We start from the raw sequence: 21,778 nt of genomic DNA on the forward strand, positions 1-21,778 counted from the left end.
ACAACATAAAATAAAGCACCGTAAATTTCACGTAATTGTTTTTTACGTGAAATTTGCCGACGGTAAAAAAAAAAAAAAAAAGACCACGAAACTGCAACCCACAATGCAGCGCGGGGACTATATAAGCAAAGATGGCGGCATTTTGTTCACCGCTGATGTTGTGAACTTATGCACTTTGTTGTTTGGTGCTAGTTACAGGCTGTGTTTAGCGCAGATACGGCAATTCTTTGTATCCGTGCCCTGGGTGTTGACTGTGGTTTAGGGTTTACGTAGTGCTGCTGCTGCTCTCTGTCTGCTTTTGGTGTTTCGGGCCATTTCCTGTCTCGTTTCTCGGCTAAGTGTCAGTGACAACGACTCGGAAGTATTTCCCCAATTCGACCATGACGGAGGCTCTGTCCCTGGTTCAGAGGTTGAGCGCACACCCGGACTCCCGCTGCTGGTTCGTCAGCTGGAGCCCCAACGGGACGCTTCTGGCCTCATGTGGGGGCGACAAGACCATCCGGATATGGGGGAAAGAAGGTGAGCTCTCCGTGAACTGAACCACAGACACCCCCAGCCTCAGTCGCATAAGCATTATAGTACAGTAGTTGACATCCTTCACCCCTCTACCTGGCTCTCATTTTTCAGGTGACTCCTGGATATGTAAGAACGTGTTGCAGGATGGACACCAGCGCACTGTGAGGAAAGTGGCTTGGTCTCCATGTGGGAATTATCTGGCCTCTGCCAGCTTTGATGCTACCACTTGCATCTGGAAAAAGAAGAACGATGACTTTGAGGTCAGATGACAGGTCTCCTGTTCAGTGTGTTAAATGGCATGCCTTAGAAATGCTGCATCTCTGCAGATTGTTACCCACGCTTTGTCTCCTAGAGTTTGACTGTGCTGGAAGGACACGAAAACGAGGCCAAGTGCGTGGCGTGGGCCCCTTCAGGGAATCTTCTAGCCACATGTAGCCGAGACAAGAGCGTCTGGATTTGGGAAGGTTTGTGTTAAAGAGCGCCTAAATTGCACATACTGATCTGCACCATTGCCTGTTTCTAAACTTGACCATGTCTCTTCCTGCTCTGCAGTGGATGAAGAAGACGAGTATGAATGTGTTACAGTTGTGAACTCTCACACGCAAGATGTCAAGCACGTTGTCTGGCACCCGACCAAGGAGGTAGGTCTCATTCGGATCTGTCCACATGAATGTTTTTTTTTCCATCTCCTGTTGTAACACCACGTGACCCTGCACTCACCGTGTGATTGTACAGCTCCTGGCCTCAGCCAGCTATGACAACAACATTTGCCTTTACAAAGAAGAGGATGATGACTGGGAGTGCCGGGCCACCTTACAGGGACACACGTCCACAGTGTGGAGTTTGTGTTTTGATGCAGATGGTCAGAGGCTGGCTTCGTGCAGCGATGACCGCACTGTGAAGATCTGGAGAGAGTATCCAGCTGAAAGTGGACAGGGTGAGTCAGCATTAGTTTTATCATAAATCAATGTGGTAATAAAAATATCGACAGTAATGTGTATGTTTTTTCTGGTCTCCTGTTTAAGATTTGTCGTGGAAGTGTGTTTGCACTCTGTCTGGGTACCATGGACGAGCGGTGTATGATGTCTCCTGGTAAGACAAATTTGTAATAGACTCTTGTAGGAATGCTTCAGTCAATCATTAAAGGTGCAATCAGTCATTGTTTGAAGTCATTTAATGGAAAAAAAATCCCCATTGTGCTGATAAATATACATTTATTAGTGTGTAATTACATCTTCCAACGAATTGATGCATTCTCATAAACTTCTAAACTAGATATATAGTATGCTAAAGGACGGGGCATTCATGTGGTGTGGAGGCAATTTGTGTTTTCACCTTCAGACTAAAGATATAAAGGATCATACATGTTTTATAACCTTTCACAAACGCGGGCTACCAGCAGATGGGTGCAATAAGACAAAAATTAGCACACATCTCACCTGACAATCAGCAGCATACCCAGATAAGAAAAAGACTTGGATGGATCCAACTTTTGCTATCTGTGTACAGTAGCTACAGATTAATGGCAGTTTTTGAGGCAAAAACTGTAGTTAGGATTATGCACTTGAATTGGTGGGTGTAAGAAAACAGAATTCAGCTGAATGTGTTCTTGAATTTACTGACCTTTAGTCTGGTCGTCACATTTAAGATCAACTTGCAATAGCAACGGGGTAATTGTTCCACAACTTGTAATTTCTCCATAACAATGCAGTATGGTTACATTTGAGGAATATATGTTGCTCTGTGTCCAGAAATTATGCGCAAACATAAAGTGGAGGTTAATTGATCACCAGAAATCCCAAAGATGTGGTCTCCATGTGCATTTGTCATTGTTAGACGTCACAGTGAACCCAAATCTTTCTGCAGGTGTCGGCTGACTGGCGCTTTAGCAACTGCCTCTGGTGATGACGCAGTGCGAGTTTTCAAGGAGGATGAGACGGCCAAACCCGAGGAGCCGGTATTCTCACTGGCTGCTCAGGTGGCCAGAGCTCACAACCAAGATGTTAACTGTGTGTCCTGGAACCCAAAGGAGGCGGGATTCCTGGCTTCGTGCAGCGATAACGGAGAAATCGCCATTTGGAAGTTCCAAGAAGAGGAATGAACATCCCTGGAGTGCATAGTTGTGTGTTAAATTGGGAACTTTCTGCGGCATTCACCACAGATCATTATTTTATAGCTCATCAGGATTCTGCTTGACATCAGCGCTCATCTGTGTCCATGCTGAGAATACTGCTTCATGTGCTTTGAGTAGCAGCGCCACTGAGAATTAATAGAAATAACATGTTTAACTATAAAATAAAGTGAAAAATGTTTCCTCTCCTTTTTATTGCAAAAGCATTTCAGACAGCACATCATAGTAAAACACTTCAACCAGTCCAAGGATTAAATTTCATAATAAAATGATTTCAATCCAAAATATAACCGGACAGTTGTTTTTAAACACCCTACCTGGTTTAAGGATGCACCATCCCCAGGATTTATGTGTTTCTTTAATCCACAATGGCCAATTAAATTTTTGTCAGATCCCAAAACTGACACAAAAGTACAAAGTGTTAAACTTCTTATACTGAAAACAGACTGGGGCTTGGGTAGCCATGTATCTGTACTACATGTGGACAAACAGATCCTGTACACTATATTCTTGGACTGGCATCATTTAGAGGACTTAACTAAGAAGCAACTGAAAACAAACATTATTTTCACAAGAGCAGAGATGGTAATGGCAGAGTCAAAGTAAAGAAATGTCAATCAGGTTGGATATCTACAGCAAAAAAAGAAAACTACTGATCCCAATCTGTCAGAGAACCGCTGAAGAAAATAATCAAGTCTCTGATTAGTCCGAGTCGCTGTCTCCATCACTGTCAGCCTCCTTTACATCTATGCTGAACTTGTACTCCTGGTCACAGCCCATATATGCGTCACTCATGAAGTACAAGGTGTAGTTGTGGATGCCCATCGCTGGGGCAACAAAGTCCAGCTTGACCTGCGGTGGAGGGACATAAACTAAGTGAGGCCTCTGGTGGTTAAAACATAATTTCTGGCTATTACAAGATGACTCACTGACCTTTGCTTTCTGCTGAAGAGTCAGCCTCTTGATAGAGATCAGGCTGTTAGACTTGGGGTCTCCGATCACCACCCACCAGCCCTCCTCACGTTTCTATAACAATGACAAGTATTTCCACAAGAGTTGGTCATTAAGGTGAAAATTAAAGAAATATATACGTCATGAAGATGTTTGAAAAGTACTAACCTGGGGAAAGAGCGGTGCAATGACTGGACCCGTTACCTCCTCCTCTCTCTCCAGCTGAACCTGAACCAGAACTGGACTGCCACTGTGAATAAATATGGAAAGAGATCAATTTCCCACCCATCTGTGCAATTTTGTAATGTAATTTTTCATTTCCAGGAAACGCAGCGAAAAGTGCTGCTGCCAGACTGTACACGTACCTCTTGACACTGTCCTTCTCTGCCACTTCGTACGACAGCTCGATGTTGGGGTAGCGGTTACAGAAGCGAGCCACGTCGGCCATCTGGGCATCCGAGAGCTGCAGCAACGCGCTTCTGTCTTCATCCTCCATTTCCATTATGTCAAAGATGCTCTCCACTCCCTTATGAGCAAAGGAAACGGAAGCACGTTCAATCAGCATGAGATTCATCTACACTAAAGTGAGAGTCAGACTTTCCTAGGATCATTTTACCTTTTCTGTGCAGCGCTTGATGTGCTCTGAGGTGAAGAATGGCAGCTGTTTGAGGTACGAGTCCTTGGACCACATGGCCTGAGTGACCATCTGAGCCAGCTCCATAGCAGCCAGTGCAGGACTCAGCCAACCGTTGCTGGACAGCACATCAACGCACGCCTGAATCAGTCGGACAGCCTACAAAAAAGACAACACACACACACATATTCTTTAAGTGTACAAATATACCTTCCAATATAAAGCATCTTGAGGCGACTGCTGTTGTGATTTGGCGTTTATGTAAGTAAAATTGAAATGAATTAAAACTGAATTTCACTCACGGCACTCACTTTGGGAATCACTGATTTACAGTGATCTCATGATCTAACCCACTCCCTATGGGATCATTCTAAAGTCTTTTTGGGCCTTTGTCATATATTTCAGTCAAATCCAAAATTAACAAATTTACCTGTCTAATTTTTAAATGCTTTCTAAAATCTATTACAGCAATGTTTTGGTGTAAGCCCTTGAAATGTGAATCTGAACAGGGTACAAGCCGTCTTTTGTTCATGTGATAAGAAGGCTCATCCTACAGTAAGAGGACTCCTCACCTCCATCACATGTACAGTGGATTTAGGACATCATGTATGTTTTACAACTGTTTTACTAAAACATCAGCCTAACTGTTTTTTGAAACCTGGCAGCAATTTCTTTCCTATGTATCAAATATGGAAGCTTGCTCATTTCCTTGTTTGTTTGTTGTCTTTTTGGATGTGTGTAACTGGTCTGGCGATTTTGTTCATTCTTTTTAAGACACATTTTGTTTATATGTGTGCTTTTTGTGCAAGTAATAGCTTGTTCAAAAACATATAGATGGATAAAAATCCAGAAACATAACTGTTAGGCTTTACAGAGAAAAAACTGGACCTTGCTGAGGATCTCCTCGGTGTCTGACTGGAGCTCAGCGCTCAGCTGCATCCTGGAGAGATGGGCTTGCAGCAGCAGGTTAGTCTTCACGTGGGGGTCATTGAACTTCGGGTTGTTCAGCTTGTGGGGCACTTTCTGTGCAAGCTGAAATGCAAAGAGCACATAAAAGTGTGTTATTTCATCTCGGTGTCTTTTTGCAGATGTGTTAATGCTGCTCTCTTTGAGTCTCGTCACTTTCTTTACCTGTCGGAGAAGTGCATCCTCGTGGTGTCTGATGGGAATGTTCTTATACTCGGCAGCATTGGAGATGATCTCAATTAAGCCGCGGATCTTTGTCTTGGCGTTCAGTGACATGCTGAAGAGCTCTGTACGACACAAGAGCAAAGCACCACAGTTAGGCTTGAGTTGAACACATACGTGAAGGAATGATGACACAAATACAAAAAATCCAGGAAGTGCAAGCACAAACCGATGGTGGTGTAGTTGATGTAATAGTAGGCAGCAATCATGCCCAAATTGAGTGGTGCTACATCCAGCTCATCCTCGATGCTGATGCACTTGGACTGCTCCAGGTCGTGTAATGTGTTCTCCACCAGCTCAGACAGGTGGTCAGACAGGTGGCGATGTGACATGCCTGTCAGGAGGACAGAAGCCACAGCTCAACATGGTCCCAACATCCGAAGTATAAGTCGGTTATTCCCTTTGAAGGACGGGACTCACCTTGCAGGTTGTAGTAGTTGGGGTTCTGGGTCATACGGCGGTAAAGGAATGTCCATGTCAGGTAGTCGACAGCATCCTGCTTGTTCTCTATTGTCTTGGTGACGATCTCAGCATTGAAATGGTCGTGGAGACAATGATCCAAGTGAGACTCCACCGGCAGCGGCTCGTACAGGAACTTCTTGAAGAAATCCTATCAAGAAAAAACAAAGTGGTTTGTTCTGTTGTACAGTCATTGTTTCAAAGCCAGAAGTGACTGAGGTCTGTCTACCTTCTTAGAGCCTTGACACATGATTACACAGCGCCCCTCATCATCCAGCATTGGCCTGTTTGCCTTGCCCACCATCTGGAGGACATCATATATGGGATAATCCACATATCTGATAGAAGAAAGCAAAAAGTCAATATCACCAGCAGAGTACATACTAACCTTCATTAAATATGTTTCATATAACAAAAAAAAAAGCCAGTATAAACAGAAGATGCCTTACGCGTGAATTTTGCCATTGTAGTACTGGGTGTCCATGACGATGACAAGGTGTGCTGAGATGTTGATGCCCCAGCACAGTGAACGAGAGGACACGACGACCTGAACAGCACCTGTCAAAGCAGAAGAAGAGAAGGAAAAAATGAATAAAAAATTAGTCTCAATTTTGTTTTTTCCCCTTTTCTAAAAACCACCTACCTGTCCAGCACAAAGTGCAGCAGAAGTGAGTCATACCTGAGTTGAAGAGCTGCTCCACTATTCTGCGTTCAGTTGCAGAGAGGCCCTCGTGCAAGTATCCCACGCCGTTGGCCAGAGTCTCTTTCAGAGTAGAATCATTTATTTTCTCCAGGAATGGAGCCAGGTCTTTCTCAGCACAATGCAGGAACCTGCAGAGACAGACATTTACTCTTTGACCACAGTGTGAAGATGTGATGCTGGCATCATTTCCATGAATTTGTCTAAGGTGAAAATCTCGACGTGCTGACTGACCTCTGAGGAACCACATCAGCAGCACAGAAAGTGAGAATGTCAATCGCTGTGAGGCGAGTCTGCCTGCGGGATGGGACGAAAACCACGGCTGGCTTCGAGGGAGAGTGCTTCATGATGGCGTGATAGACCGGCTTCGCCATGGACAGCAGGCGAGTCTGAGTATGACTCACATTGAAACCCTAGAAAAACAGTAAAAGATTGACAGCCAATCAGAAACCTGACAGGTACTTTCTTGGCTGTGAGCACTGATCAATTTAAGAAATACATTTCTCTTTTTGTTGACTAACATGCTGTTTACAGACCTGGATGTGCAGCTCCAGAGGCACGGGTCTGACATTGGGATGGAAGTTGAATGTGGCTGTGGTGCTGCAGCCCAGCCAGTGGGCCACATCTTTGGCGTTGGACAAAGATGAGCTGAGGGCCACGATACGGATGGGACGCTCAATCTGGGAAGAGATGTATCTCATCCTGGAGCAGATGACCTCCAACACAGGCTGATGACAAGAAACAAAATCCATTAACACAACACACACACACACACACACACACACACACACACACACACACACACACACACACAAGCAAGTAGTATTCTGTTCTTACTCCATTTTCGCCTCCGATAAGGTGCGTCTCATCCACAATGAAAAGGCTGACGTTCTGGACGTTCTTCCTCTGCTTCCAACGACGAGACAGGATGTCCCATTTATCAGGGGTACTGATAATAATGTCACCTTTTCCCAGGAGCTTCAGATCAGTACTAGTCTCTCCTGTCAGCAACACAACTTTCTTGTCCAGGATGTCCTGGAACTTCTGGTGCCAGTCAATAAACACCTGAGACAAGGATAACCACACTCATGTCAGTTTTAGATCTAACAGAATCAAGCTGGAAGAAAAACAGTTTGCCAGTTTTCATAGGTGCGCTCCAAAATCTAATTTAATTCAGACCTGTTCAGCCAGTGCTTCCATTGGGGTGATGTAGACACAGCGACCTTCTGCATTGTGCAGCAGCATTCTCAGAATGGCAAACTCTGCACAGATGGTCTTTCCACTGCCGGTGGGAGCTCCCACAAACACGTTATCATCACTGTTGTACACAGCATTGAAGACTGCGGGAGTAAAAGTAAAAAAAATGAGTGAAGAAAATTTTGTGAAAACAGACCACTGTTCCTAACGGGGAAGCAACTTTTAAATGACGATGAAATTGGATTAAGGAGAACAGCATGTAGTCTCTACCTTGTGTCTGAATGGGGTTGAAGAAGGGGAACTTGTTCTGGTAGAGCGCCTCAAAGGCAGAGTTCCTGAGGGCAGTGACAGGAAGAGGCTGCAGGTCCAGCAGCTCAGTGGGTGGGGGGTACTTCTCTGGTAGGATAAGGTGACGGAAAGATACTGGGAGTTGAGTCTCGCAGGCTTGGGGAAAAACAAAAGAAACAAACATGAATTAAAATGCTGACATGATTGTGATGTGAAGCTATGACACTTTTTAATCAAAGCACTTACACAGCCAGCGGTCTGAGACCACACGGATGAAGTACTGCGGTGGAAGAGGCTCGAACACCGGGACAAAGAAAGTCACAAGATGCTCGTCCTGGGCGTACTTGGCTTTGAGGAGGAAATACTCATGGTGGAGGATGACCTCACTGTCCACGTCCTCAACAAGGATCCAGAAAGCCTCAGACGACCCGTGAATCTAAACAGGAAAACGAAAGTAAGTCAGGAGTATAGAAAAAAGAGAGTTCAGTGTGTTCTCTGGGCTGATCATTTTTTTCAGGGATTAAGGGTGCAGTCAACATACTGGGACCAATACCCTGATTTTGCCCCCCCCCCGGAGTACAACAGTATTGGAAAAACTGTCTGATTAGCATCCCATTATAGATCTAAGTCCTGACCTTGTCATCCCACTGGAAGTCGGGTGTGACTGTAAGCTCCACTTTGAGTGTGGAGCGAGTGATGGGCTGCACATGAACGGCCAAGTCCAGCTTGGGGAACTGGTGGACATATTTGTGAATAGTCTTCCCCATCTTTGGCATTCGGATCAGTTCACCTAGAAACCAAACATCCAGGAGGTTTTTAATTACTCTCCAGGCTGAGGAAAAAATTCAGAAACCGTAACACAGAGGAAGGAAACTCACCAATCTCGTTGTGGTTCAGGTCGTAGAGTCGCTCAAATGGGAAGTTTTTCTTCTCAATCTTCTTGATCACTTCCTCTGGCAGCTTCTTGAACTGACGCAGAGGAGACATGGACTGCCACCTGCACAGAGGACAGAGTATCAGATGCCTGTAGCTTTGACCAAGCAAAGGCAGTGTTAATCTAGGAGTGAAGAAAGAGCTTACATTCTCTTATCGATCATCTTGCAGAGATTCAAGGTCTTGTCTGTGAGCTGAGCCCAGCCTCTGCTTAGCACAATCTCAAATATGGCCCGCATCAATCGCCCAGCACTCTGCAGGAAGAATATACAAGGAAATTTCTATGAATTATATCAAGCCTGGGACTTTTCCTTCAAGCTAAAATGAAATAAAAATTTTAAATAAGCATATAGGGAAACATGGAAAAGTAAATCAATAACGGAAGTACGCCGTTTCTGTACCTGTGTTACATACACCATATCAGCCATGAGAGCAAAGCCTTCGAGCTTCAGCTGAGAGATGTATGCCTGGAGCAGCACGTTGATCTGAAATGAGAACACAAAGCACACGAAATATTATTTACTGCAATTTGCAAACCACTCCAAATGTTAAGTAATGTTTCTCTTTATAAAAGCACAGTGTGCATTTTCTGGAAACCAAGCAGATCATATTTTGCGTTTCATAAACACCATCACTGGTTGTCTTTACCTTCGCACTGGGCTCCTCAATGCTTTCCTTCACAGGGATAGGAACTCTTTCCAGTAACTTTTGAAGCTCCAGTTTTTCTTCCTACAAGATAAAGCTGTATGTTGCTTTTCTTCATTTTAGATCTAATATTTAAACCATCGTTGCTGTGTGGGGGGTCAGCATACCTCTCTCACTGTGATGTTCCTGAACTCTGAGGACAGTGAGAACACTCGGAAGAGTTCGATCTCGCTGAGCGTCGGTTTCAGCAGCTGGTTGTAGGTTTGGATTGAGTCGTGGGTGATGTAGAAGTGACTGGCAATGCGGCCCAGGTCTGTAACCTTTGGGTGAAGAGACAAAAAAGTGAAGCTTCTAATCAGTATATCTACAACCAAGAATAAAACGACCAACACTCAGCTGAGATGTGCATACCTGGAAGCTGCCGGTCCTCTTGTCATATTTGATGAGACTGTTCTTGTCCAGGATGTTGGCTGCTGTGTGCACCAAGTCCATCCTGCGCCTCTCCAGCAGGGGGTCTGTACTCCGGTCGTCGTGAGAAACACCATACAGGGTGGGGTTGCGAAGCATGCGCACATAGAGATACGTGTAGCCAAGCCAGTTCACAGCATCCTAATAACAAATTTGAGAAATTGAAACTTAAAGCAATGAGGAAAATTAGATCCTTCTGTCTTAAATAGCTACATGTACATTTCAGGACACTCACCTTTACATTCTGCACATTTCCCAGTACTATCTCTGCATTGAGCATGTCAGCCAGCTTGCCCACCATCTGACTCTCAATGGGCAGCTGCTGGTTCAGCAGGGACAGATAATACTGCAGCTCTCCGTGAGACGTGATCAGGATTCCCTCTCCTTTGGTGTCATACTGAGGACGGCCAGCTCGACCAAGCATCTGGAATCAAACACATTTTCGATAAATAGAGTTAGTGAAGCTGCAAACTAAAGCAGCCGTTACTATGTTTGATAACAAGAAAGGATGGGCTGACCTGTAAAATGTCCAGGGCACCCAGTTCAGTCCATCTGCCTTTCTCTGGGCTGTACACTTGGGTCCCTTTGATGATGACAGTATGTGCAGGCAGATTGACACCCCAAGCCAAAGTAGCTGTAGACACCAGAACCTGGATATGTCGATCGGCAAACAAATCCTCCACCAGCGTACGGTCGACTCTGGTCATACCAGCGTGGTGGATTGCAAAGCCGTATGGGAGCAAATCCTTCAGCTCTAGGTTCTGCATAAGAAGGTTAAATTTAGCACTCAGTTCTGGTATTAAAAGCATTTACCACACAAGAGTTTTAAAAAAACGTTTCCAGTTAATGACATTTGCTCACCTTGCACTGCTCCGCCTCAGTTCTCAACACTTCAGTAGATGCAGAACCCTCTCGGAGGAAAAGACCCAGAGTGTCCTTCTCCAGGCACATGTCCCTTATGGCCCTGGCAGTTTTCCCTGTCTCCTTCCTGGAATGGACAAACACTAGAACCTGATGGGAGGAAAAAAGTAAGGCTTTCAGATTTGGTAACGCAGTGCTGTAGATTTTTTAGAGAAACAACACTGAAGTAAGAAGTTGCATTCAAAACCTGTGAGTTCCCTGTGTGTAAACACACAAGAGCACCTACACACTGGAAAGGTCTGTGTGGACACAGGGCTGAAAGGAGGCCCGGGTTTAGAGGGACCTCGACCCTCCACCTCTGGGAGCCAGAGAGGAGAGTTACAGAGAGTAGTAACCTGCAGGTTTATCTATGGAAATCTACTTCCTCTTGATATTTTGTTGGGCTTCACCTCTTTCCTTTATCTTGATATACTGATCACTTAACAGTGAGTGAACTGTCGCTTTTTAGGGCAGATGTAAAATGCATGGATATGGAAACATGAGTGTGGGATCAATTTATAACATAAGCCACATAGTAACAACAATGAAAGCAGCACAATGTCAAATGTCTTGTTTTTCACTGGAGGGCAAAAATGATAAAAAACAAAAACAGGAGTTGTGGTTTTCTTGCAGAAGAGGTTTATACGATAGAGGCGAAGTGCAGACTGTGACTGAGAAGACAGTGTTAGGAGTCCCCAGTTTCAAAAATCTAAGTTTGTGCTTATCCAGCAAAAATAAATAAATGAATAGGAAAAAAATAAAGAGGTGTCTAATTAAAATGAGGTCAGTAGCATTTACAAAGCTCAGTTGGCAGTAAAACATATTTTAGCAGACACATCTGAGATGACGCTTGGCTAATTCAGGTCACCGAATTATATCACTTTGGAAGAACAAGTCAAACAGGACTCACTTGGTTCTTTCCAGCATGCTCCATTATCTTTTCATAGACAATCTCATTCATGATCTGGAAACGCTTGATGGCCTTCTTCTCGGTGATACCAACATAAGTCTGCTCCAGGGGCACGGGACGGAAACTACAGAGAAAAGCGGTACAGTAATAAGCAATAAGGAAGAGAAAACAAACAGCTGTTCATAGAAATCATCATAAAAACTTTTTTTTTGCTTAAGCACCACACCTGTTGTCAAAGTAGAAGAGCCCTTTGGCAGGATCGACACGCAGGCAGGTAGCCACGTCTTCATAGTTTGGCAGTGTGGCGCTGAGGCCCAGCAGACGCACATCCTCCTGGGTCAGCTCCACGTTGCGGATGGTCCTCGCCACCAAAGATTCCAGCACAGGTCCACGGTCATCGTGCAGCAGATGGATTTCATCCTGAACACCCACATTAAATTGTTCATCATTAAAAGTCAAGTCAACTAGCACATTTGCTCTTTTTAGTGACAAAACTGTTCACTTACTATGATAATGAGGCGCACTAGCTGGGTGTAGGTACGTTCACCACCTTTACGAGTGATGATGTCCCATTTCTCTGGAGTGCAGACAATGATCTGAGTGGCATTAATCTCCTCTTTACAGAGCTGGTGGTCTCCCGTCAGCTCGGACACTATGATGCCATAACTTGCCAAACGCTGGGAAAAGGATGGAAAAGGTTTTCAGATTTGTGCTCCCTGATGATGGTCAAGTATGCAAAGAAAGCCGCGCAGGACAGACAAGGCTCACCTTACTAAAACTTCCCACCATCTCCTGTACTAGAGAGCGCATGGGGGCTATGTAGATGATTTTGAAGTCGTCCACATTAATTGTTCCATCAATGTTGATGTGCTTTCCAATTTCTCTCAGCATTGCCATCAGGGCGACATTGGTCTTACCGGCTCCCTGTGTGCACAACACAAACTCATTAGACAAAATCCAGCTGGGGCAAAGTACTGACACACTTTTGGCTTTAACAAAGCGTGCTCACCGTTGGAGCACAGACTAGCAGGTTCTCATCTGTCTCCATGGTGGTCTTGAACAGCTTGCTCTGAATGCGATTCAGGGTTTTAAAGCCTTCAAATCCAGCCTGGGCATACTTGGGCAACTTCTCAATGGGAACAAGTACCTGATGACACAAAAACAGTGCTGACTGTAGGATCCTAACACAGTTATATGCTACTTATTACTATTATTTTTCCTCAGCTGCTGCTCAGTTGGACAATTAAAATGCTCCCATGAAGAAACATAACTGACAAACCTCATCTTCAGCAAAGGGTTTAGGTTTGAGGGCAGGTACGTGGACTTCTTCATAGCCCTTGCGCTGTTTACGAAAAGAGCCATCTGGCAGCTGGCAACGCTTGTTGGCCATGAAATGGCTCCCCTGACTGAAAGTCAGGTCGTCAAGGTCTAGCAGCTGTCGAGGGGCCACTGACTGTAGGACAGAAAGGACAATTTTCCTATGCCGTTTAGAAATGTCTAAAAGAAAACTGACAACAAGTAATGTTCCTGACAGGATGATTTGTACTTAATATACTGAAAGTGTTATATACCTCTCCATGGTCTATGTCCATTGCTTCCAAGTCATCAACACGGGACTTCCTCACTCTCTCTCTGCGAGACCGCTCTTCCTAAAGGACACAAAAATAAATAATGTGACAAACTGAGACTCACAAAGAGTTCACATAATCTCACAATCAAGCCTCCTTACTCGAATAATATCCTCCTTCTCCGTCTCTTGCAGCTGGTAGAGAATCTTTGACAGCTCCTGATCAGACTCCATCTTTCCTATGATGCGCTCCTTTTCTGCCTCACTCTGAGCACTTGCCAGCATGGTACAGTACTGGACTGTGTGTCAAGGGGGAAGAGAAAGAAATCAGTACATTTTCAAAGACATTAGCTCTGTAACAGTTTCACTCAACAAAGCAGACTTACTCATGCGACGATGCTGACGCAGGATTTTAATGAAATCAAAGGTGTTGAAGCCGAGCAGCAACACCAGCTGGTTTTCACATTCTCTGTCGTCACTGGCGGTCTGTAAAATAAGAGACGAAAGAATGATGTTGACAAATACAAACTTACCTGCTCTAAACAAACAAAAGCACAGGGAACGTCACAAACCTACCTTGAGGATTTCTAAGACCTCATCTGCCTTTTTTTGTGAGACAATGGCGTCATCGTAGAACCGGCTGAGCTGACGCTGGAGCCAAAAGGCGTCGATGTCTCGAGGATGTAAATCTTTCTTCTTCACTGTCATCACGTCACCCGCACCACCGAGCTAAGTGAAAGGTAATTTATTAGTTACTGTGCAGCATAGTTGCAATATCTCACAAAGACTAAATACAAACATGGGCTTAATACAGTAATGCCATTAATGGAAACTTACATTAGCTGAGAGAGTGGAATCCACAGCTGCCTCCACTCCTTCACTGTCTTCATCTGAGTGTTCATCTCGTACCTCGCCATACTGGTCTTCATCAACTTCCTGTATGTTAAGACAGGAAAAGTCAGTGACACAAACTCATCAATGTGCTCAGCTGTAAATCTTAAGAGCCGCAAGCCTCACCTCCTCATCAGATTCAAACTGAACATTGACACCATATGTCTCGTCAATGTTGTCATCTGTGGATAGAAAATACCGCACATAATGAATATTTTTAGGGAAAACTGATGGATCTTGTACAGTTTTCATTTCACAGTTACTTTGAACGTGCTTACCCATATTCTGCAAGTCTTTGTCCCCCCCGTAGTCTGTGATCTTTTTGCCCAGATTGACTAAGACGTGGTAGCGCGTGTCATCAGCAGGTCCGAGAAGCTGCTCTACTTCCCGTCGCCTCTCTTTGTCCCTCATTTTGTCATTCTTGAGCACAGCCAGAACTTCATCAGCTGCTCCACAGAGAATATCACGCGGCTGTAAAAATGTAATGAGATAGTGAGTAAAACACGCAAGATGTAACAGAAATAGAATATTTCAAGAAAGCAGTTGTGGCGTTCGCTGACCTGATCTCCCAAAGCAGCATGGATGAAGCTCAGTAACACTTCATATGTTTCTCTGGTCTCTTTGGTTTTTGGTTTGTACACAATGCCCACCATCTCATCAATGCCTTCAGATAGAAGGGTAAAGCCCTTCATTTTGTTAATGTCGTGTCTGTCTTCATCTCTTTTTCTTCTCCTGGATAAAAATAATAATAATTTAAAAAAAAGATTAACAAAAAAAAAAAAGATCATATGTTAACAGCAGAGCCATGTTTGGCCATTTGAGTGGCAAACATCTTCCAAGGCATGTCACATATGTTCACTTTTTCTCTTTTTTCTTGAGAATGGCCTTGAAGACACATCAAACTTGACAGCTATTCTTCCCCATGCTTTTATTTTCAGTTTTTCAAAATTAAGTTGTCACGTGGAACTAATGAAGTGATTTTTAATACCGGATTGTTTTGTTTTGTTTTAAATCAACCAGTTTTGCCTTCAAACTATAGATTCAACAAGTTAAAGCCAATATTTCTCAGAGAGTTGGGGCCACACTGACATGACAGCATCGCACAGTAGCTGCAGATTGGACAACTATACATCATCCATAATGCAAATCTCCTGTTCCTCCACATCCCAGAGGTGCTCTATTGGACTGACATGTTTAAGAAACCAGTTTAAGACTATTTGAGCTTTGTGACATAGTGCGTTATCCTGCTATAAACAGCTGTCAGATTAAGGTACACTGCAATTATAATGGGATACTTAAACAAAAAGATTCCCTACACTATTAGACCATCAGCAGTCTTGCTTTCATGTTGTTTATCCCAAACAATACCATCCATATATGTTGTGCATTCAGAGATGCTTTTCTGCATACTCAGACATGTTCAAAGTCACCCCACCTTTCTTCTTCATTCTGATATGCAGGTTGACTATGCCTTATTGCTTAAATGCTGGCATGTAATTAGCTATTGCACATTTGCATTAATGACAATGGGAAAAGGAACTTCAAAGTGGCCGGTAGTGTATATAAATTATGTATTGCTTTAACTTCACATGAACAATATATGTAGCTGTATGCACTGACTTTTCTCGTCTCTCCTCCAGCCTCTGAGGTTTGGTCCTCTGGGCCTTGTCACCCATCTTGGTCCCCTCCAGCTTCCCGACCAAGGACAGCACCTCACCGGTGGGCTCATCTCTCCGGGTGCGGTCGATCAGAGAGCGATCGGCTTGAAGCACCAAGTTAGAGTTCTAAGAGTTCGGCATAAAAACAGTGTGATTATGAGACACATCAGTCTGCGCTGCAACAGGCTAAAGTAAGTGCTAGTTAGCACTACGGCTAGCTAAACAAGGAGAAATATCAATTAAAAACAGTACAATCCAAACACCTTTCCTGATAACTTTACAGAATATCGACCGCTGCCTCTGATTTTGTTTTTATTTTTTTGTCTCACTCTAAATACACTCACCGCTTTGTACTCGTACTGCAAGCTTCGAGCAGTAACATCCGCCATGGTGCTGGTTTTCCCTCAGGTTTTAGCGCACTTTGTGAAACGGCTAACTGACTGTTATTATCCACAGAGTCGACCTCACTCTGCCTGCTTAAAGAGACGCTGTGAACATGAGTGCACTGATTAAACTTGTAGCATTAGCCAGTTTTTGAAAAGTCCGAGTTTCATACAACAAAATGCGTTTCCCATACGTTACAATAGCACCGCTAACACGAGCGCACAACAAGCCGCGCTCTTCCTCTTCCGCTGTCAAAGGTCAGCGCAGGATCAGCGAGGCAAAGGAGCAGCGCCCCCTGCAGGCTAAGTTTATTTCGTTTCGATGTCCTATTGTTTGGTGTATTCATAGGTATATAAACTTATGTAAACTTGCCAAATCTCCTCTGCTAACAGCTTTTTTCTTTCTTTCTTTCTTTCTTTCTTTCTTTCTTTCTTTCTTTCTTTCTTTCTTTCGCTTTTTTAGCTTTAGCATCTGGTACCCCAGAATCAGGTGTTGACAGTCAGACGCTGATTAGCACCACCTGTGAGCATGGACCCTGTTACAGCAGTCAGTTTCAGTTGGTGTCTGCTCCAAGCATGGCACATTTGACTGATCTGGATAGGGCCTGTGCCATAGGGCAACTTTAAGCTGGTGTCCTAGTTGTAGCATTATCTGGAGTGAGTTCTTGTACCATCTCCAAATTGAAGGAAAAGTTCCATATAATGGAGGATGTCAGAAACAGGCAAAGAAGTGGGCATCTGAAGAAGACGACGGCACAAGACAATTTTGTTGTAGCACTTAGGAACTGTTGGCGCTATTCTTTAGATTTGCCGTCATGGTTTGCAGGAGAATATGGCCGACAGCACTTTACTCAGAAAATCAGAAGACAGGCAATCTCTGGTCTCATAGTGCTGCCGGGAGGATCCCATGACTGCCCTTCACCATTAGGCCTGTTTGCGCTGATGTCAGCGACACGTGCAGGAATGTTCTGTTCAGCGATGAGTCCAGATTCTGCCAGTGCCACTTCATAGATTTAAAGTGACTGCTATGCTCATTTCTGCAGGATAGCGTAACAGACCTATCATCATAAAGGCAATCATCATAGAGATATTAAGATGAGATTACGTAACCAGTATATCTCCACAGTCTGGGATCAAACTCCAAGATGACAACCCTTGCCATTATCAGAGATTGCCTCGAGAATTTGGGAGTGGAAAGGATGGAATGGCCTGCCTGCAGTCCTGAGATCAGCCCCATTGAACACTTGTGGGATCAGCTTTGGGTGCTCTCTTCATGCCAAAATGACCAACACAACCACAAATGCCTAACTTGCAACAAATGCTGGTTGAAGAATGAGACACCATCCCACAACAGAGTACATTGTTTGGCACTGGCGGAGATGATTTGGCAAGTTTTTCATGGGTGGAACCCACATGCTCAACTCTGATCCTCAACCCACAAATACATTTTCCTTGCAAATGTGACACCATTTAAGGAGAAATAAACAGGCCTTCTATTGATATAAGACTTATTGCTAAGACTCATTTTAACAACAAAGAGACAAACACACTTTTTGCGCTAACTTCATTATATTGTCTATCATGCTTACATCCTGTAAAACTGGAATCATTTCATAAGAGTCATGTAGTGTTAATACTACTAAAATAATGTCCTTCTCACTATCACTACTAAAACTACTAGTAATTATTATTATTATTACTGCTATTGTGTATCAGATACTGATTTACCATAGTAGACATCTGTACCACCACTTGCACAGTATAGTACTACTTAATGTGATAGCCCATTGATAAATACCATACTACTGTACAGGGAGTGCAGAATTATTAGGCAAATGAGTATTTTGTCTACATCATCCTCTTCATGCATGTTGTCTTACTCCAAGCTGTATTGGCTCGAAAGCCTACTACCAATTAAGCATATTAGGTGATGTGCATCTCTGTAATGAGAAGGGGTGTGGTCTAATGACATCAACACCCTATATCAGGTGTGCATAATTATTAGGCAACGTCCTTTCCTTTGGCAAAATGGGTCAAAAGAAGGACTTGACAGGCTCAGAAAAGTCAAAAATAGTGAGATATCTTGCAGAGGGATGCAGCAGTCTCAAAACTGCAAAGCTTCTGAAGCGTGATCATCGAACAATCAAGCATTTCATTCAAAATAGTCAACAGGGTCGCAAGAAACGTGTGGAAAAACCAAGGCGCAAAATAACTGCCCATGAACTGAGAAAAGTCAAGCGTGCAGCTGCCAAGATGCCACTTGCCACCAGTTTGGTCATATTTCAGAGCTGCAACATCACTGGAGTGCCCAAAAGCACAAGGTGTGCAATACTCAGAGACATGGCCAAGGTAAGAAAGGCTGAAAGACGACCACCACTGAACAAGACACACAAGCTGAAACGTCAAGACTGGGCCAAGAAATATCTCAAGACTGGTTTTTCTAAGGTTTTATGGACTGATGAAATGAGAGTGAGTCTTGATGGGCCAGATGGGTGGGCCCGTGGCTGGATTGGTAAAGGGCAGAGAGCTCCAGTCTGACTCAGACACCAGCAAGGTGGAGGTGGAGTACTGGTTTGGGCTGGTATCATCAAAGATGAGCTTGTGGGGCCTTTTCGGGTTGAGGATGGAGTCAAGCTCAACTCCCAGTCCTACTGCCAGTTTCTGGAAGACACCTTCTTCAAGCAGTGGTACAGGAAGAAGTCTGCATCCTTCAAGAAAAACATGATTTTCATGCAGGACAATGCTCCATCACACGCGTCCAAGTACTCCACAGCGTGGCTGGCAAGAAAGGGTATAAAAGAAGAAAAACTAATGACATGGCCACCTTGTTCACCTGATCTGGACCCCATTGAGAACCTGTGGTCCATCATCAAATGTGAGATTTGCGAGGGAAAACAGTACACCTCTCTGAACAGTGTCTGGGAGGCTGTGGTTGCTGCTGCACGCAATGTTGATGGTGAACAGATCAAAACACCGACAGAATCCATGGATGGCAGGCTTTTGAGTGTCCTTGCAAAGAAAGGTGGCTATATTGGTCGCTGATTTGTTTTTGTTTTGTTTTTGAATGTCAGAAATGTATATTTGTGAATGTGGAGATGTTATATTGGTTTCACTGGTAAAAATAAATAATTGAAATGGGTATATATTTGTTTTTTGTTAAGTTGCCTAATAATTATGCACAGTAATAGTCACCTGCACACACAGATATCCCCCTAAAATAGCTAAAACTAAAAACTATTTCCAAAAACATTCAGCTTTGATATTACTAAGTTTTTTGGGTTCATTGAGAACATGGTTGTTGTTCAATAATAACATTATTCCTCAAAAATACAACTTGCCTAATAATTCTGCACTCCCTTTTCATGCTGAATCTCTGCATAAAGTTATCTGTGGAATCACTATACCAGCCAAACTTAGCTGTAGACCAATCTGCAGATGAGACACTTTCCTGTGGCACTGGCTGATGTTTATTTGTTTAGTCACATCAGTTTGGCAGTGGCTAAGTGTTCAGTGACAGCGTGACAAGGAACCGACAGACTTTTAAATAGACCAGGCAGTTTTATTAAATGAAAACTTCTTTGTATCCCTGGCACAAAATAGGGAAAAAGAAATTATTAAAAAATGTGATTCATATCAGTCTTTGCTTTCACTAAAATGTTTCTTTAAACATTATAGATTACATACATTATAGATCCAGGATTGGGACATCTCTAGTCCTGTGTGTTAGCGGGTAGCTCCACAAATAGGGGGCAGGTGAGGGTGGCTGTGGTTCAGGAATTAGAGCAGGTCAACTGCAGGATCGATTCCCTGGCTCCTCCAGTCTGCATGTCAAAGCATCCTTGGGCAAGATACTGAACCCTGACTTGCCCCTTATGCATCCATCAGAGAGCAAGTTTGTGAACAATTTCACAATGGATAAGTCCATGTTTGATTTGGGATTTGTGTCTATACTTCTCATCTAAAAAAATTGAAAACGGAGCTACAATAAAAATTAGAGACTGTTCATATGAGCAAACTTACAATTTCAAGTGAGGATCAAATAATTATTTCCCCCATGTACATTATCTTCTAAGCTGCATGACGAGCTGATGCAAGATAAAGCTTTGAGCCCCACACAGGAGAGTCCACTGTAAAGAGTGGAGTTAAAGTGTGGATGTCCTTTCGGTTCACTCCACTCTAAAGAGTAATTGTTCAGCACCTTCAACAGTGTGAGGTCAAGATCCAAAACGTTTTCTTGGTGTAAATAAACGTCAGATTTATGAAGTGCAAAAAGAAGCATGTACAAGAACTGATCTTCAGGAACTCATCTGTTAGTCTTTGACTGTCATTTTGATCTAAATTAAAATTGCTAAATGAGAAAGATGAGCCTCATTGTGGACAATATAATTACAAGTACAGCTGCACTGTGAACTCTATGATTAGCGGCGTGGGCCACAGTCTGTGAGCTACAACATCCAAAATGTAATATTTCAAAATATAAAAAAATTACAATTCTGTGTAGGTATGACAATGATTAATGAAGAGCTGTCCAGGTTGGATTTTCAGGTACCTCTGAGGTTGTTATCATCCCACATAACATTTCTTTCCATCAACCACCAATATTCTTCTAAAATGACATACATACATTTTAACTGTACAGCCACATATTTGTAAAGCTTTTAGTGCCCTAATACAATTTTTTTAAACACACTGTTGAGTTTTTGATGAAAAGATATGCTGGTTTTCAAAAGATTCCCTCTCTCTTTTTTTGCTTATTTCACTACTTTTCCCTGAAGCACTTGACTCATTTGCCGATAAAGGCATTTATTCAACTGTTATGTACATGTTAGTCATAAACATGTGTTTTGGTATGATGTAATGATGCTGTGTGATTCATATTGGATACACAAGTGCTTTGAAAATGTGTGGTAAGTGGGTTGCACTTATACAGCTCTCACATCCAGGTGGCAGCACTGAGAGCAGTTGTCTTTCTCCGGGACACTGACTTGTCAGACAACTCTATCATAGTCCCCTCAAACTCCTAAGTTCCCAATATATGTATATCATTTTGCTGTGGATGGATGTAAAACGGATAGTGAGTGCATGTTTAATGTAGGTTATCTTGACCCAACTATGAGCTGCAAGAATCAGTCAGGATTTAATGTAGAAAGTGTGTGAAAAGAAAAGGAATAAGATGAACTTAACCTAAGTTTCACTGTTGTTTTTTTTCCCGGAAAGTACTTTGGTCAACCATGTTGTTTTTAAAGTGCTCTATAAGGTTGGATTGTTGTCTTTAAAGAGGAGAGTACTGTATGTTCCTGTTTGTGGCCCCATATAACTTCCATCGCCTTTGCACATCTGGCTACAGCATCTGTCACTT

General features: G+C 43.3%; 2 protein-coding genes across 2 annotated transcripts; one reads left to right on the top strand and one right to left on the bottom strand.

Moving 5' to 3' along the window:
- The first annotated feature begins 95 nt into the window (after nt 1-95).
- Nucleotides 96-2,828, top strand: ciao1 (cytosolic iron-sulfur assembly component 1). The gene is made up of 7 exons (XM_082553324.1): nt 96-519; nt 628-776; nt 869-980; nt 1,069-1,157; nt 1,252-1,453; nt 1,542-1,608; nt 2,383-2,828. The coding sequence occupies exons 1-7, from the start codon at nt 381-383 to the stop codon at nt 2,615-2,617; spliced, it is 993 nt and encodes a 330-aa protein (XP_082409450.1). The 5' UTR covers nt 96-380; the 3' UTR covers nt 2,618-2,828.
- snrnp200 (small nuclear ribonucleoprotein 200 (U5)) lies at nt 2,813-17,894 on the bottom strand. Its single transcript, XM_082553323.1, has 44 exons — nt 16,381-17,894; nt 15,999-16,162; nt 14,939-15,110; nt 14,657-14,849; nt 14,505-14,560; nt 14,325-14,423; nt 14,064-14,216; nt 13,874-13,973; nt 13,650-13,786; nt 13,492-13,569; nt 13,200-13,373; nt 12,930-13,067; nt 12,689-12,844; nt 12,427-12,597; nt 12,147-12,340; nt 11,921-12,044; nt 10,972-11,121; nt 10,629-10,871; nt 10,346-10,534; nt 10,054-10,251; nt 9,810-9,962; nt 9,646-9,726; nt 9,399-9,482; nt 9,145-9,251; nt 8,943-9,061; nt 8,700-8,854; nt 8,311-8,500; nt 8,047-8,220; nt 7,759-7,919; nt 7,417-7,644; nt 7,116-7,307; nt 6,814-6,992; nt 6,559-6,710; nt 6,329-6,437; nt 6,109-6,217; nt 5,841-6,030; nt 5,590-5,754; nt 5,364-5,485; nt 5,121-5,264; nt 4,215-4,391; nt 3,964-4,124; nt 3,767-3,848; nt 3,581-3,673; nt 2,813-3,499 (listed from the first exon to the last, which is right to left on the bottom strand). Exons 1-44 carry the CDS (start codon nt 16,423-16,425, stop codon nt 3,350-3,352), a joined length of 6,411 nt encoding a protein of 2,136 aa, XP_082409449.1. The 5' UTR covers nt 16,426-17,894; the 3' UTR covers nt 2,813-3,349.
- Nucleotides 17,895-21,778: the final 3,884 nt, after the last annotated feature.

This window comes from Aulonocara stuartgranti (genome assembly GCF_965226115.1).
Source record: "Aulonocara stuartgranti genome assembly, chromosome: 12".
Lineage (NCBI taxonomy): Eukaryota > Metazoa > Chordata > Actinopteri > Cichliformes > Cichlidae > Aulonocara > Aulonocara stuartgranti.

What these genes read in the sequence shown, in the direction of transcription:
- ciao1 (XM_082553324.1), top strand. Translation starts at nt 381, where the DNA reads ATGACGGAGGCTCTGTCCCTGGTTCAGAGGTTGAGCGCACACCCGGAC. An exon ending in TCTGGCACCCGACCAAGGAG is followed by an intron (nt 1,158 to 1,251) that starts GTAGGTCTCATT and finishes GTGATTGTACAG; the next exon opens with CTCCTGGCCTCAGCCAGCTA. An exon ending in TCCAGCTGAAAGTGGACAGG is followed by an intron (nt 1,454 to 1,541) that starts GTGAGTCAGCAT and finishes CTCCTGTTTAAG; the next exon opens with ATTTGTCGTGGAAGTGTGTT.
- snrnp200 (XM_082553323.1), bottom strand. Translation starts at nt 16,425, where the DNA reads ATGGCGGATGTTACTGCTCGAAGCTTGCAGTACGAGTACAAAGCG. An exon ending in TGCAGTACGAGTACAAAGCG is followed by an intron (nt 16,163 to 16,380) that starts GTGAGTGTATTT and finishes CCGAACTCTTAG; the next exon opens with AACTCTAACTTGGTGCTTCA. An exon ending in CTCTTCTACTTTGACAACAG is followed by an intron (nt 12,045 to 12,146) that starts GTGTGGTGCTTA and finishes TTTTCTCTGTAG; the next exon opens with TTTCCGTCCCGTGCCCCTGG.